General features: G+C 33.1%; 1 protein-coding gene across 2 annotated transcripts in view; it reads left to right on the top strand.

Moving 5' to 3' along the window:
- LOC106682847 (putative glycerol kinase 5) overlaps window positions 1-15,094 on the top strand; it is a 35,296-nt gene extending 20,202 nt beyond the window's left edge. The window contains exons 8-11 of one of the 2 annotated variants that reach the window (XM_014423920.3): window positions 1,195-1,289; window positions 8,163-8,326; window positions 12,361-12,494; window positions 14,595-15,094. In XM_014423920.3, coding sequence (XP_014279406.1) covers window positions 1,195-1,289; window positions 8,163-8,326; window positions 12,361-12,494; window positions 14,595-14,737 — 536 coding nt within the window. In that variant the 3' untranslated portion in view covers window positions 14,738-15,094. The remainder of the gene's footprint in view (window positions 1-1,194; window positions 1,290-8,162; window positions 8,327-12,360; window positions 12,495-14,594) is intronic. The other variant, XM_014423921.3, reaches the window with a different exon arrangement.
- Window positions 15,095-15,627: the final 533 nt, after the last annotated feature.

Raw genomic sequence — 15,627 nt, 5'->3', positions numbered from 1 at the left:
AAACTTTTTGTAGTAGATGTCCCTGAAGATGGCCGGATTGGCCGGAACGTTGGCCGTATGAAAGAAATAAATTTTTGAGACTATAATTGGATAGTATTTGAGTTATTTATTAATGAATTACCAGTCTCAAGAAAATATTAAGATTATAAATAAATAGTATTTTTATATTATAAGTAAAATATATATAAGATTTAAATTGAAAAAGTAATGATGGTATTGATTTCGGTAAGTTATAGTTGAAAAAAAAAGAAGTAATAAAAACAAAATTTGTTTAATGAAAATGTTCAAGGATCATATCCCTAGCCATAATTTATAACAACTTAAACTGGCCTCAGTCATATAATCACCATATGCAGTCTTATAACTACATGAAATTGCCTCAGTTATATATTTACACTTTAGTCACCACTTAAAACAATTGAAGATCAACTTTGACTGCCTAGTCAAATATAGTGCTTAGTCAGATATATTTGAGTCCTCTAACTTAAAGCAACCATTTTAATTTCATTTATTAGCAGTTATGAACAATGAGTGAGTAAATTTAAGCTCAATCAGAGCCAGGCTGGAAAGAAGGGAGAGAGGTGAACCAGACTTTGCTATCAATCAAGAAATAAAAATGAAACAGCTAGCATGTAAGATAAATCTAAATGCAGATTAGAAACCAGTCAAGTGAAAGTTAAATGTCCAGTTAGCTTGGAACAAATATATTATTGATATGATTAATCAAATATCATTTATTCCAACATAAAATTTCATTCAAAGTTATAATAGTTATAATTAAATCAAGTTTAATTTTCATCTATTGTTGCGTTAAATCTATGTCAAATATAATGGAAAGTAGAATTAGCTTTTTTTCAAATCTATCCATACAGCCCACTAATCAATCATTCCTTACAGTCTTCTCTATCTCATTTATTACATAACTCCTACATAGCTCATTTATTACATAGCCCTAAATCCTTTTTTTTTTTATCTTGGCTAATATTTGGTTCCCCTTAAATTACCCTGATTGTCATATAGTTAGATAAAAAAATGGATCATAGCATCTTGCAAATTTATTCTATAGAGTAATAATTATAGTTATTAGTTGAAAATAATCTACAGTACTTGTTATGTTAAAATTGATAATTACTATTATTTAATAGTTTGAATATTTAAAGTGTATAATTGTAGTTAAATTGTGTTATTTTTTAGGGTTGTTAGATGATTTAAAGGACAGTGAGCATATGGCACATTCTGTAAAAAATAACCATGGAGTCTACTTTGTACCTGCATTCAGTGGCTTGCAGGTATTTTTAGCTGTTCCTGATTTTTCAATTTTTTATTTTAGTCACATTTATTTGTGTTTTTAGTTCTATATCTTAAATCTGTTACTTTCCCTCCTTTGGCATTTTCCTGCTTTAAAAGTAGTCTAATGTTTTGTGTCTCTACCAAATATTTCTTAATTGAAGTATTTTATTATTATTATTATTATTATTTTTAACTGTATCTGTTTTGATTTCTTCTAGTGAGAGATTTTTTTCAGAATCAAAATTAATAAAAAGCTATTTCAAAGTTTCTACTTGTAAGCAATGTCGCATTTTCCCTTAAAGCGTTGAATATAAGTCTAGATTCATTGTAAATGTAGAGAAAAGTTGTTAATTGTTCCTTACTTTAATATCTTTCTTCACTTTTCATAAATTCTGGGATAGCTACTTTTGGTTAATCCAATTAGGTACATGCAGGGTGTTCATAGACAGAGAAAACTGGGAAGATTCATGGAATTTCATTATTCTAGATTAATCAGGAATTTTTGTAAAACTCATCAGAAAGTCAGCGACTTTAATAAACTTTAACTACTTATTTTTTAAAAATATGGTGAATAAAATATTTAAGGTGGGTATAACAAAAGAAATTCTTTTTTAAAAAATAAAAAAATACTTCAACTAACCTCTTTCTTTTCCTATTTTTCAATGTTTTTTCTTCAGTTTTTTTCATCCGTTGTTAAAAGTGACATTCATTAGATGTATTAAAAAAGGAAAATGAGTGATAAAAGTGTTTCATTAGGTAAGGTTTCTTGAAAATGGCGTATTATTATGCTAGAAATATAAACTAAAGTCATAAAATTATATGACTGTGGTTTATTGGAAACTGAGATCGGAAACATATTGGTTTACCGAGAATTTCAATTTAAACAAAAGAGAAGACACTTATAAATCAAATAAGAAGCGCTTATTCGATGAATTTGACTATATATATATATTTACATGTTTGTCAAATAGAACTCAAATTTAGTGGAATTTGATTAGGTAATTTTCTAAGGAACAAAACCTGATGTAGTTATGAGGACCACCAGCGCTTGAAATACTCATCACATAATTTGTTTTTTCAAAACTGAAGATGGATCTCAGCTTGTTCTGTAACATACATCAACTTAACTAATATAGCTTTAAAGATTGTTAAATAGGGAAGTTTTTCTAAAATTGGAAAATTTGTAGTCCAGTATGAGGCAGATTAGAAAAATTGTGAATAATGTAGGATTTTGGAAAAAACAAAACTTTGCGCTATGTATCTAGCTGCCTCTCAAATGGTGTTGAGAAAGATAGATTCAACTTGTTACAGAAAATTTTGTCTAGTTTACTGTGCTTTTTTTAATTATTGTTTATTTCTCAATTAAACAAAAAATTGACTTTAAAATACACAAAATATAAATTTTCTCTTTTTGTGTGGAATATCCATTATATCTAAATTGTTTTACTTAACCTCGTTTGCAACTGATTTCAACCTAGCAGTGGAATTCAAACTTTTTACATTCTACATTTAAATCTATAATTTGCAACTTACACCATGAATCCTCTGAAGTAGTTCCCACCCGGTAACCCGAATGGGAGACTAGTTTACTTCCATATAATGAATGTTTTACTTCAGGATGATACAAAACTGTTTGTGGTATTTTGTGAACTAAAAAAATGTGTGAGTTGACCATTTCAGGATTTTCTACCAACCATCCCCACATACCCCACCCATGGAACGGTACCTTACATGGTAAATAGCTCACATGAAGAACACAACACCAAATTGAGGGGACTGTACCCAGTAAATATAATTCAGGTAATAGAATTGTGGCCAATAAGATGGGTATGTAAGGTTTTGGGTCATATTAAGGAACGGATCCCTAAAATGTCAATAAACTCTGAACTAATGGGTAAACTTCCATTAGGTAGAGTGAAGCGTAGATGGGAGTATTGTATCAAGACTGATATGTCAGATTGGGCAGTTTGGACGGGCATCACTGGACAGATGTTTGTAGAGAGTGACTGGAGGTATCAGCTTTGAACCTTGGGGTTCTGTAAGCCTTTATTGTTATTATTTTGTGGACTATCCAGATTTACAAAGGGTACTTTTTTGTTTTTTTATATTTGCGGATTTGGATATCAGAATGCATGGACAGCACCCTGTTCTTCTGAATCCGCTGATTAATTTTTACATCTGCCAGTGTCTGGACTTTGGATTTAGTGCCTTATTTTATAAGCCTATACTTTATATTTAGGGTTTGTACTGCAGCAAATTCAGGCTATGCATAACTTGAATTGCAGCTGTTGGAGTAGTACTCATTGTGCCTGTAATCATTAAGCATGCTAGTCTTTGTAGTTTATACATAGAGGAGATTCCTGGATATCTCCTCGTTGGCCTTTTTCCACCATACTCTTGCTGCATAACAGGATCATTGGTCTAATGGCTGTAATATACAGCCATCTCATTGTTGTTTGTGGTCCAGAATAACTCCTATGCGTTTCACCTCTCTTCTCCGTTTTATCTGGATCCCATTTAATTTATGTGACCTGATTGTCCTCTTTTTCTTCTTTGGAAAGGCAAACCCATTAACCTTGGGTGGATTTATGTTAAGACCATTGTCCATATAACAGTTCATCAGGATGTCAGTTGGTGTTTGGAGTAAGTCTGAAAGTACTTTTGGTTACTTTCTTCTAATCATAACCACAATGTCAACCACTTATCCTTGTATATGAAAACCTGCAGTGTTGAGGGTTGACAACAGAGAATCAACAACCAAGCACTACAGTAGGGGAGACAGTGCATCACCCTGTGTGTTAGTCTCCTCTGGGTCTCATCCACTGTATGGAGTTTCCTAATACCAATTTAAGGACCCTTTGTTCCAGGATTGAAATAATCCATCTGGACACAATTGGGTCTATATTTTTGCTCCTTATTAATGGTGTTATAAGGACTTTTATCAAATGCACCTTCGATGTCGGCGAAGATGCCAACTGTAATTTCTCTTGGCCTTGTGATTTTTTAATCCTAGAAACCAAGTTGTGTAGTACAATCTCACAGGATTTCCTTGCTTGGTAGGAAAATTGATATGGATGGATAGGATTTGCCTCCAATTCGAGCTCTATGATGCCCCTTTCTACAATCTTTTGTTAGAGGGGATGTAAGCCATTGGCCTGAATGATTTTGGATCTTCATAGGATCATTTTCCCGGTTTGGGTATGTAGAACACCTTGGATGTCCTCCATCTATTTGAAATGTATTTAAGTGCAATACTGCTTCTAAAGAGTTCAAGTATATATGTTCTGATCACTGGTAGGCCTTTCTGCAACAGAGCAGGAAAGATTCTATTAGTACCAGGTAATTTGAATGGTGACTAATAGTTGATTGATACTTCAACTTTGCCAATAGTAATGATTTTTTTGGCTTTGTCCTACTTTTCTTAGCTGGAACTGTAGCTGTTCAGTGTGGGAAAAGTTTCCTCTTTCTCAAGCAACTTCAATCATTTGGGAAGTATTTCATTGGTGGTAAATGTACCACCTTTTAGCATCCCTAGCAATCCTGTATTGGTTTGCTTTGAAAGAATTTTATTAATTTGACATGTAGCCAGAGTATTATCGACTTCCTCCAAGCTTGTTTTTTGAACAGATTTCTGATACTCTGTAAGAGCTTTCTTATAAGCATCCCATCTGCCAGATCTTTTTACTGCATTGAAGATCATCGTTCTACCAGGAAACATTCCTGTAGGATGTTTTAAGACACAAAATATTGCACTTATGGTATTAGTTGATTACAGTATCTGTCAGTGAATCATTAAGACATTTAAGATGCCAAGTGTTGTGTAAAACCTTTGTGCAGCATCTGATTGATTCTGTTAGGTGCACGGATGTATGATGTGCAAGGTGTAAGGTTTCATAGAATTCTTAGTCTGTGTATTTGGTATTTCTATAGTATCAAATCGCATTTCTTACCAACAGATTGATTATATCTAATTTATTTATGATCTAAGCATGACTTTTCATTGGAGACATGGCAGTTAACTATATTTTAGTTGATATTGTGTGTTGTCAAAGTAATATCTATAATTTCTGACCTGACCATATTACAGAAAATAGGTTTGTTTGTTACCTCTTTAAAGTTAGTCTGAATTATAATTAGTCATGAAATCTAAGATTTCCTCAACTCTTTGGTTGGTATTTGTACTGTCCTATAGCTAATGGTGGGCATTAGTATCCAGGGCTGCTGATAGTTGGCACTCCCCACAGTCCATAACCTTCAATTCAGTTGCAGAGGATAATTCTTCCAGACATCCAGACAAAATCGTGAAACCCACCCTTGTGGGGTAAATTGAGCTGCTTTAAGGTCTCTAGAACAAAGTTGTCAAAGAGGCAGCAGTTTTAATCTGTCCCTAATTCTTTGAGCCTGCCTTCAAAAAGATAAGGTTCTTGTATCAAAATTATATCATTATCCTTACCTCTAGCAAACTGTTGCAGTAATGTACAATTTATAAATTGTAGTAATGTTGCATGTAAAAACATGCAGCAATGCAGTGATGTAGATTAATTTATGGTAGCTTAATAGTAGTGATTAGTCTTTATCATCCTGTGCCCTGGTTGGGATTCACCTCTGGCTTACCCCCACCAATGTCACCACCCTGGTCAGACCCGACGATAATGGTTGTGGAGTTAGAGATTGCCGATGCTTTGCTACACCAAGTATAGAAGCCCCGGTCAGTGTTGCATCCATTCTCACATCCTCGGATGCCACCTCCGTTGGCTGATTGGTCTTCTTTTTAATATATCTGAGGGTTACCAAGTACAGGCCATAACCAACCTGCATGTCTTGTGCCATCTGATGTACAAGACTGGTTTTCGGGATTCTGTGCACAGCATAGAATCCCTTCTCCATGTCTTAAGTATGATGGATGCTCTAGTTGCCAATACTAGCCACTTCCTCATTCTGCACCTAGAACCTCTTCAGGAATGCTTTCTCTGTCAGACTCCTGCCAGGAAAAAAGAAAGCAACTCTAGTGATTTTCCATTTTACCAAACAATGGATGGTAGCCCCTTGACTCGTCAATGTCATCCAACCTACCGTTAATGTTTTCTTTAAGTGATGCTAATTGGGTTTGAGGATAGTTACTGGCCACAATCCCTATCTGGAACCCATCAGCAGCTACTTTGGCTTTTTGGACCTTGCCCTCTATACCCCTAGCTTTTCTTTGCAACATGTGCAGAGGTCTCAGGAGAGCTTTTAATTAATTTTTTTCAGCAGTTTGATCTTGTCTTGGCGCCACCTTTTAGGTCCGACTGCCTTAGCTGTCAGTTTTCATGGAAACTTTGCTGTCACAGCTGCCAAACCTTGGGATGTTCCCTTTTACATTGACTACTCTTGGCAGCTGCCCTCGAGATGCAGCAGCCCTAACATAAAGGATTCAACAAGGAACCTTGCAGTATTAGCTTCTGCACCTTGGAGCAGTCCTGCCACACTCATGCCTTATCCATGCTCCAATGACTACTCCACATTTCTGATTGCTGGTTCAGCTGGGAGTCTTGCCAGCCTTGGGGCTGCTCCATCACTTCAGGTTATGCTGCAAATTAATGAGCTTTCAACTTTTTTCTTCTGCATCTTTTCTGGGTCTCGGGGTTAAGGGTGACATGGACAGCACCACATCCTGAAATGCGGTAGAGGTGTCTATCACCAAGCATTCACTGATAGCAAAGAGGCAAGGATTCTAAAGTAAAATGGATGTACTTACACTTGCATTAGGATCAGGAGAGGTATGGGAAACTATGTCAGCTTGAGCTGAGGTCACCATATCCTCTTCCTGCCTTCCCATCTGGACGTTCAGCCCTCCCATCTCCTCTGTGATAATAGTGATGTATAGAGTATTCCTACAGAAGATTCACCAATAGTCTGTGTATACTCAGACATGTCTAAACATTAAATTCTGAAGAAGATGATAAATTTTCTTCAGTTATGGTTAATTGATTAATATTTAGTTTATTTCAACTTAAGTTTGTGATATTTTGTTCCCATAATTTTGTGCATACCTGAATTACACAACAGGAAACACCCCCTTAACGTGTAGCGGGCATTAATTACAATTGAGTGTGCCTGGTTCCCTAAGTAGGCCAATAAGAGACAGTATATTTTTATATACCCTTTACCATCAGCTCAAGGGTATATAAAATCAATCCTTCCTCGAAGAGTGGGGGAAACTTTTTCACCTGTCTCCTTCTCTATTCCTCTTGTTACCTTACCTATTTTGTTCTCCTGTTATTATTGTAAGTTGTCAGTATTCGAGGTGTATGATTTTCTGGTATAAAAAATTAACATTCTTCGAGGGTTGTGATTTGGGACTGAAGAGTTTGGGATGCAATCAAAGGGTTATTACTAACTGTGAGCTCACATCTGTCATCAGCATAAGTGGTAAGGATAGTGTTAGGAGTTGTTGGGATCTCAGCTGTATAGACGGTGTAGAGGATGGGACCGAGGATACTACCTCGAGGAACACCTGCGGATAAATACTTAAATATGTGAATTCTATATTATTTTGAATTAATATTTATTATTTTATGTAGTTTTAAGACTCCTAAAATCTATGATTGCCTAGACTTCGAAAATTTATTATTTGGAAAATTTCAACACTTCTAAAAATTAATGAATATCTGACTTAAAACATGTAAATTATCTATCTTTTTTAATTGTGATTTGTTATTTTACATCCACTGATTGGTATTTTAGTTTTGAACTTAATCTTTTACCTTTTTAAAAGATTTATTAAGATTTACTATTTTATATTTTACTATAACATTGTTTTTTCTACATTTTCTAATATTTTATTTATGAATTAAGATTGTTTTCATCATCAATTGTTTTTTATAAAACAGGCCCCTATTAATGATGCAACTGCTGCAGCCGGCTTTATTGGTTTAAAATTAACGACAATTGGGCCACATTTAATACGTGCTATGCTGGAGAGTATAGTTTATAGAGTCTTTTGCTTATTCAGATCCTTCTATGATGAGACTGACTTCAATCCTAAGTTTATAAGGTAATTAATTATATTTGTTAAAAGTTTTTAATACTGTTAATGCTAGTTTTTTCTTCTCTTTGTTTCTATAATTATTATTTACTGTTTTTATTATTAAAAACTCTTTTTGTGTTTTGATCTCTATTTAAAAGTTTTTTAGATTCTGTGAAGACATTCCTTATTATTTTTTTTCTTCACAATAAGGGCTGGAATCACTTTTGAGTGTTTAGATTCATCATCAGATTAAATTTTGTTAATGGTTATAAATATTGTTAAGGTGTGCCATATTCTTATAAATAAGGTTAATCATGAAAATTTGCTCATTTAGTTCAGAAATATTAATGTTAGTAATTAACCATCCAGTATGTAATTAAATCATGGCTATTTTATTTTTTATTTTTGGCTATTGGGGATAGGGCATGCTTAGCCAGCCCATTAACGACGTTTTTCTGTAATATGAGAATAAGATGTATTTTTATTTGGAGACAAAGGTAGGTGGCCTAAATATGGCCTACCTACGGTTTGAACAGCTGTAGCCCATTCAATATCCAATCAATTGACCTGAAATTTTGTCTGCAGCTAGAATAATCTATTTACTTTCAAAATAAATAAGAAAATCTTTTAAGAAGGAAGTTTAGAAGGAATTTTGGACGTTCACTCGTACCATTATCAATAGGCCATATTAAGACCAGAAATCCGAAATATGGCCCACACAGTCAACTTTATTTTGTTATAAAAGAAAAATCAAAATTAAATTTTAACAATTCAAATCATTAAAAATGTGTTGCAGAAGATAATAATATCACATGAATAAATTTAGGAGGTTACCTTCACATTCTGGACACACATACACCCTGTCAAGTTGGCTGTGATACCCTCCACACAGTTAGTGGACATTAGTTTGACACATGAAGGGCAAATGGATGTTTTAAGCCCTTCATGGATACAAAATTGAAAATCAATCTCCTCAGACACAGGAGGTCCCCACATCAGCAAGGCTGTAAATCGTGTACACTATTTCCATTTCGACAGATTCGGGTAGAACTAACAAATTTTGGCTTGGATGTTGTTGGAAGTATATTTTGTCATCTCAGAGTACACCTAGGGACCTCAAACAGCCCAGCTGCTTTCTAGGATGACATTCCGTCTTTGATCGCTTTCAATGCATTTTTTAAAACCCTTCTGTCCATTTTCCTCTTTTCTTAATTGGTAGAGAAGAAATTTCCACAGAAAGAAACATCAAAACAGTTATTAAACAATCAATTACTTAAAAAATAGCATTGTTATGATGATAAATATACTAGAAAAGAATAGGCCATATTAGGGTAACGCCCTGTTTTTACTGAAGTGCACCCACTTCCTTTAAAAAAAAACAAAATTCAAACAAAACTCTAGTAATATCATGAAAATAGAGATCCTTAGCTATCAAAATTGTGAATAGGTTTCCATATAGCTTAAATATATCATTCACAAGAAACATGAGGACTTGCCTCAAAAATAGCAACGGAATGTGCCTTTTTACTTCAAAGCTACACTAGCGGATCACAGAATTTGTTCTTCCATAACTTCCTGTTGTTTTGACGTCTTGTCTATGTATAGAAACTGATGCTGACTTTTTTTTTTTCAGTAATCCCAGCTTTGTATTATTTTTCAGAACTAAGGCATAATAGGGCCACTTGCCTTACTAGTACCTAATATTAAATAAAAATGTATCAATAAATATTTTTACAAACATCTATTAAAATATTGTACAGGTGAGATGAATAATAATCAAAAGATCATTTTTTTAATCATCCCTTTCAGTGCTTGAGGCATTTCATGTTTCTATCTCCTGTGGCCAATAGTGAAGATTTTTAATTTTTTTTAACCATGCTCCCATTAAAATGATTAACATTCTTAATGTGTTTTTAAAAATTAATTTCCAATCCCATAATAAGAATTTATCTAATTATCCAATTCAGTAAAATAATAATTTTTATAAAATAAAAATATAGTTGTGAAAAAAATGAACCTAACAATACCAATCAATAAACTAAAAGTGTTGTCGTTAAGAGATTTTAGTATCAATTTTCAGAATCAAGACAAAGAAATGACAAATTTATTTATTGATTTAGAAAACATACTTGAAAGTATAAAAACATCTGTAAAGCATGTATTTATAATTTTAATTTTATAAGAAATAATCCATCTTTTGGAATATTAATGTTTCTGGGCTGATCTATTGGAGATATTGTTATTGTAAACCGGTAAGAAAATCTTTATTTTGGTTTTGATATCCCATCCTAACTGAAGGCACCTGAGATGTGTGGCATGTGGCTTGAGAAACTGTGCTTCTGCTACTATGTCACACATCTTTTGTGTTGTGCGAATCTCATTGTATTTTCAATATGAGCTGACTCATTCATTTGAGTATATTACTAAAACGCACTATTCTTATTCTTCCATATTCGTCCCTTAAATGGTCCAGTTAGGAAGTAAAATGTGGAATTTGGTGGTTCTGAGGTCCTCCAGGCTTCCATAGAGCTTTCTCTGTACCTCAGTTCAAGAGGGCCTGATCAGTCTCCTTTGGTCAATAAATAGCCAGCACGTTTGGAGTATGTGCACGGCATTCTGTACACCTTTTCCATTCACAGAGACTTGAACCAATACGGAGCTTTCAAAATAGGTGAGCTCTGAGCCTGTTTTGCCCTGTTTGTAAGCAGAAAAGGGGGCCTGTTTTCGTCAAGTGAGTTTATAGATGGCATCTCTGAGGTTCTGATGTGAGTTGCTCCTAATCCATCAATGGGTAATGGTAGCTTTATTGAGCGTCCTTACTTCTTCAAATCTGAAGGCACAGTCGAACTGCAACTTAAGGCCCCTTCCTTGGCCAGCTGGTCTTTCCTCTCGTTTCCATCATGGCCACAGTGTGCAGGATTCGATCTTTAGCCAGATTTGTCTGATTAAATTTGAGGTTAAGAGCATCATTGGTCATTGGCCATTTCTCGGTTCACTGGCAGAGACTATCCATAGCCATTTGCATCCTGTACTTTGCTACAAGGATAGAAGTTGATCTACTCCACAGAGCGATCTCACCTGCAAACAGGGATACTTTGATATTATTAGGCAGTTCCTTCATAATGTTATTTATGGACATTAAGAATAGTAATCTCTGGGGCACACAGTTTTTTAATTTTCTTACCTGCATTACTCCTATACTTCCTTGCATTTTTTAGGTATTTTGTGCCTTCAGATCCTTGAGGTGGTTGTTGAGCCATATTAGGGCTTTGCCATTTATTCCTATGTTGCCTGCTTTTCAGTAGTCAACCTTATTTCCTTTTTTTTTTTCCATTACACTATTTCATGTCATGCATCAAACATGCCCTATTATGTGCCTAGCCTACCATGTATTAGTATCAGACATCAGCCTTGAGGTTATATGTTTGTGAGTTAGCGTATGTATGTGTGAGTGCCCATGTGGTTTGCTAGATTGGGAGGAATGGAAGTGAGGTGACTAAGTTTTTAAATGTGAAATGTTTTTTAACTATTCTGTGATGACATTGGTATATAGCAGTTAAGAGAACTTTTCATAAGGAGATTTTTTAAAGAAATCTGAGAAAGTGGAAAACAATTTATGGTGTCATTAGTTTATGAATATGAGATTGGTTGATTAAGATGGATTGTAGAGGGATATTATTAGAAAAGTCTTATGGATGTTAGGTGTGAATGGATTTTCAATTTTTGATTTCATAGGTCTAAGTAAGAGACACAGTTGCTGTACATTGTTTTTGTTTGATGTTAAGCTCTAATCCTTGATCCCTCCAAGTATCATGTTGAAGTCTTTAATTATGATACTTTAATGTCTTCCAAAGCTTTATCATTTTTCACCTTAATTTAACATTTCTTGAGATTCATTAGATATGTCGGTGTTTGTGAGAGGTAAAATTGAATTTGCACTTTTTACAAACTCAAATTGATCATTTTATAAAATTATTCTGGAGCCATGGTACTAAAATCGTTTGACTTTTAGGAGTGGTTTATCTGGCAATTATTTTTTTTTTTTCTATCAAATATTTCAGGTTGGATGGCGGAGTCTCTGGTAATGATTTTGTCTCACAAATGCTTGCTGATATTTTGAATTTGACTGTTAAGAGATCTGCTGGTGAGGAAGTCTCAGCTATGGGTGCTGCTTTTTTAGCAGGCCTTTATTCTGGTATTATTAATTCTTTATTAAAGGATTTAATAGCTAAGGCATACATACATTTAGTAACTTGTGTACTCTTAGGGTTTAAATTTGTTTTTTGTTTATAGTATTAGTATAGATCAGTAGTCTCACTATGGACCACAGCATCGGGTTCAACCCACAAGAGCCCTCAATCTAGGGTGCCTAAGTTTTTTTGATTGTATTGTAAAATTTACAATGTAGGTTAATAGACTGATGGACCTGTGAATCAACCTAACAAAATATTGTGTGTACAAAACACTTGGAAATTGGCCTAAATGGAAGGTTGCCGAACCTGTTATTATCCTTGGCTGTATTTTTATAATTACATGAATAGTGTTTGTACAATTATTTGTGATTGGCACAATATGAGTGATTTACCATTATAGCTATTTCATTCACGTGAGTATAGTTCTAAGCAGGTTTACAGATAATTTAATATGTGTACACTACTGGTGTCAGATTCCATCTTTAGTATGATGGGGTACAAAGATCCTCTATTATGTAGTTTAAAACCATTCATAGCATTGGCTATGGGTCTTTATCTGATAATTTTACCAATCCTCAAAGCTCATTCACGGGCTAATGTCTGGTGAATGAAAACAGTAGCACATTGACTAGCCCAGAAGTAAATCATTCAAAATTATAATCAGTTCTTATTTTGACAAAACAATAATTAGTATTCTGTAGTATACTCAATTGATCTATTAGTTTAATATATCTGATTCAGCAAAAGGTTGTATTGTTTGAGTTCAAAACATTTTCATTCCAGGTTTTTTTTTTATCACTGTTAATAATGACTGTTTGGGAAGGATGAGACAGGAAGGAGAGGAACCACTTTAGGAAATTATTCGACAGAAAGGTTTTGAAGTTTATTGTGGAGGATTTTATAGTTAACTGAGTCAAAAACTTTCGAAAAATAAAAAAGAACTTAAAATTAAAATTTTTTGATTGTCTATGAAATATTGGAGGATTATACTTTGATATATTATCTTTTTATGTTCTCAGTCTAACCTCAAATATGGCTGTGCTGAGGTTTTGCATATAAACCTTCTTGTTGCATAAAATAAGTATCAACCAGTCAGTCAAAATTCCATTAATTTACATAGGAATATACTATAATATTATATATGAATATTATGTTATACCATTACATATGACTCTTATATCATAATAATACATATGAATATTATAACATTATATATGAATACCATGTACATATACATATGAATCATCATTTAATATTGCATGAGATTATTATATATATGTATATTAATAATAGTATGAATGAAGTATCAAATCAAACATTCTGGATAGTGTTCTCAGTATTCAACTGATGGATGGAATATATATTTTAAAACTATAATAATACACTTTAGTACTTAACTACTCATGTTAATATTAAAATATTTGAAAATTATAGGACTTTCAATTAAGATTTTTGTTTGATAAAGTATTAATTTTAATATTTTAACGATAAAACTACAAATGTTCATAAATGGTATGGATTACAGTTGTTAAATGTTATTTAGCATTCGTCCAGTTGTACAAAGTGTAGAAGAACAAGAGCTTCTCTTGGCATATAAAATTGCATCTCTTTAAAACAAATGTCCTCTCGGTACTGCTATATGCATCTGTAAGTTGAAAGAGTCACCAAAAGGAATATGCTTTTGATTATTTACATTTTCAATTCTTTTTTTAGCCAAAATTGTGTTCATTTTGGTTGAACGAACTTACCTTTTTTTCATAATTGGAGAAGATGGTCGGGAAGTGTGGTCAGCAAAGAAACAACATAAATAAACAAAAAATATTAATTTATGCTGACGTTTTGACCTGAGTTTCAGGGCATCTAGTGGAGAGGATTACCTAAAACTCAACTTTTAGTTCAGCCAAAACTCCAATTTTAGTTAATCCTCTCCGATAGACGCCCTGATGAAGACCTCAAACTCAGGTCGAAACGTCGGCATAAATAAATATTTTTTGTTTATTTATGTTGTTAATTTGCTGACCACAATAACCCCCGACCATCTTCTCCAATCAGTAATCTACAGTCAACTATCTACACCTCATTACTTTTTTTTCTATTTTCAGGTTTCTGGAGAAAGAAACAAGAATTATATAGCATGGTTGGCTCTCATCAGACATTCTATCCTCGAAAACCCTATGTTGAATACTACAATGAAGAATTTGGAAAATGGTGTAAAGCTGTGGATAGATTTACTAAGTGGTATTAAAAGAATCTTCTGTTAATAAGTGAATATTCAGCTGCTTAAGTTATGAAAGTATCAGCATTTTTTTTTTTTAATTAATTTTAAAAGTAAGAAGTAAATTTTTTGTAAACTAACAACCAATGTACCGTCCAGAAAGTAGTGCTGACTTATGTATATATTGAATATTTTTAAGCATTGACTTCACAATTTCTTCTACAAAAATTCCATTATAATTTAAAAGTTTGATGTTCCTTAAGTTTGGTTAAATATAAGACTGATCTAATTGTAATTGAATATAAGTTATTCTAGCTGTTGCTCTAAAATATATTTTATTTTATCAAGAAATTTTTTAAAATTAGTGATATAGTATGGTGCTATTTATTCTAGTCGTAAAAACAATATGTAATTAAGTATCGTTATAAGTTCAAATCAATAAAAATTTGTGTTGACCATTAAAGGTACATTTATGTATATTTTAAGTTTAATGTATGTATATATTAAAATTGAACTATTTAAAGTGATGTTTTGAAATTCAGTTTTAAAAAATATATATTTTTGTTAAATTTTATTATTGTTTTGTTAAACCTTTGTTGCTCTAAATAGTGTAGGAGAATAGAAAATATAATTTAGAAATAATTTTTATAACCATACATTACCATTTATGATTTTTGTAATGGTATTTTCTATTGTTTCCTATAAAATTTATTTTTTTAATTTTCACTCATTTAATGTTTTTTTTCCAACAAGTTGGGTAACTCCTTGTTTTGGGCTTAAAACAGGGGGTGTTAAAACTTATTTTTTTATCCATTAGCTATGGATTTTCTCTGTGGTCAGGAGGCTCCTTAGACACATCCAACCTCTGTAAAGTGGGTATCTTACACTTCAAGGGGTTTGTGAAAACCTCACTATTGAAA

Source organism: Halyomorpha halys, unplaced genomic scaffold, assembly GCF_000696795.3.
Source record: "Halyomorpha halys isolate HHAL.00 unplaced genomic scaffold, Hhal_1.1 Scaffold447.1, whole genome shotgun sequence".
In the NCBI taxonomy this organism is placed as follows: domain Eukaryota; kingdom Metazoa; phylum Arthropoda; class Insecta; order Hemiptera; family Pentatomidae; genus Halyomorpha; species Halyomorpha halys.
The sequence above is the reverse complement of the archived record's forward strand: the minus strand, read 5'-3'. Positions and strand labels throughout refer to the sequence as shown.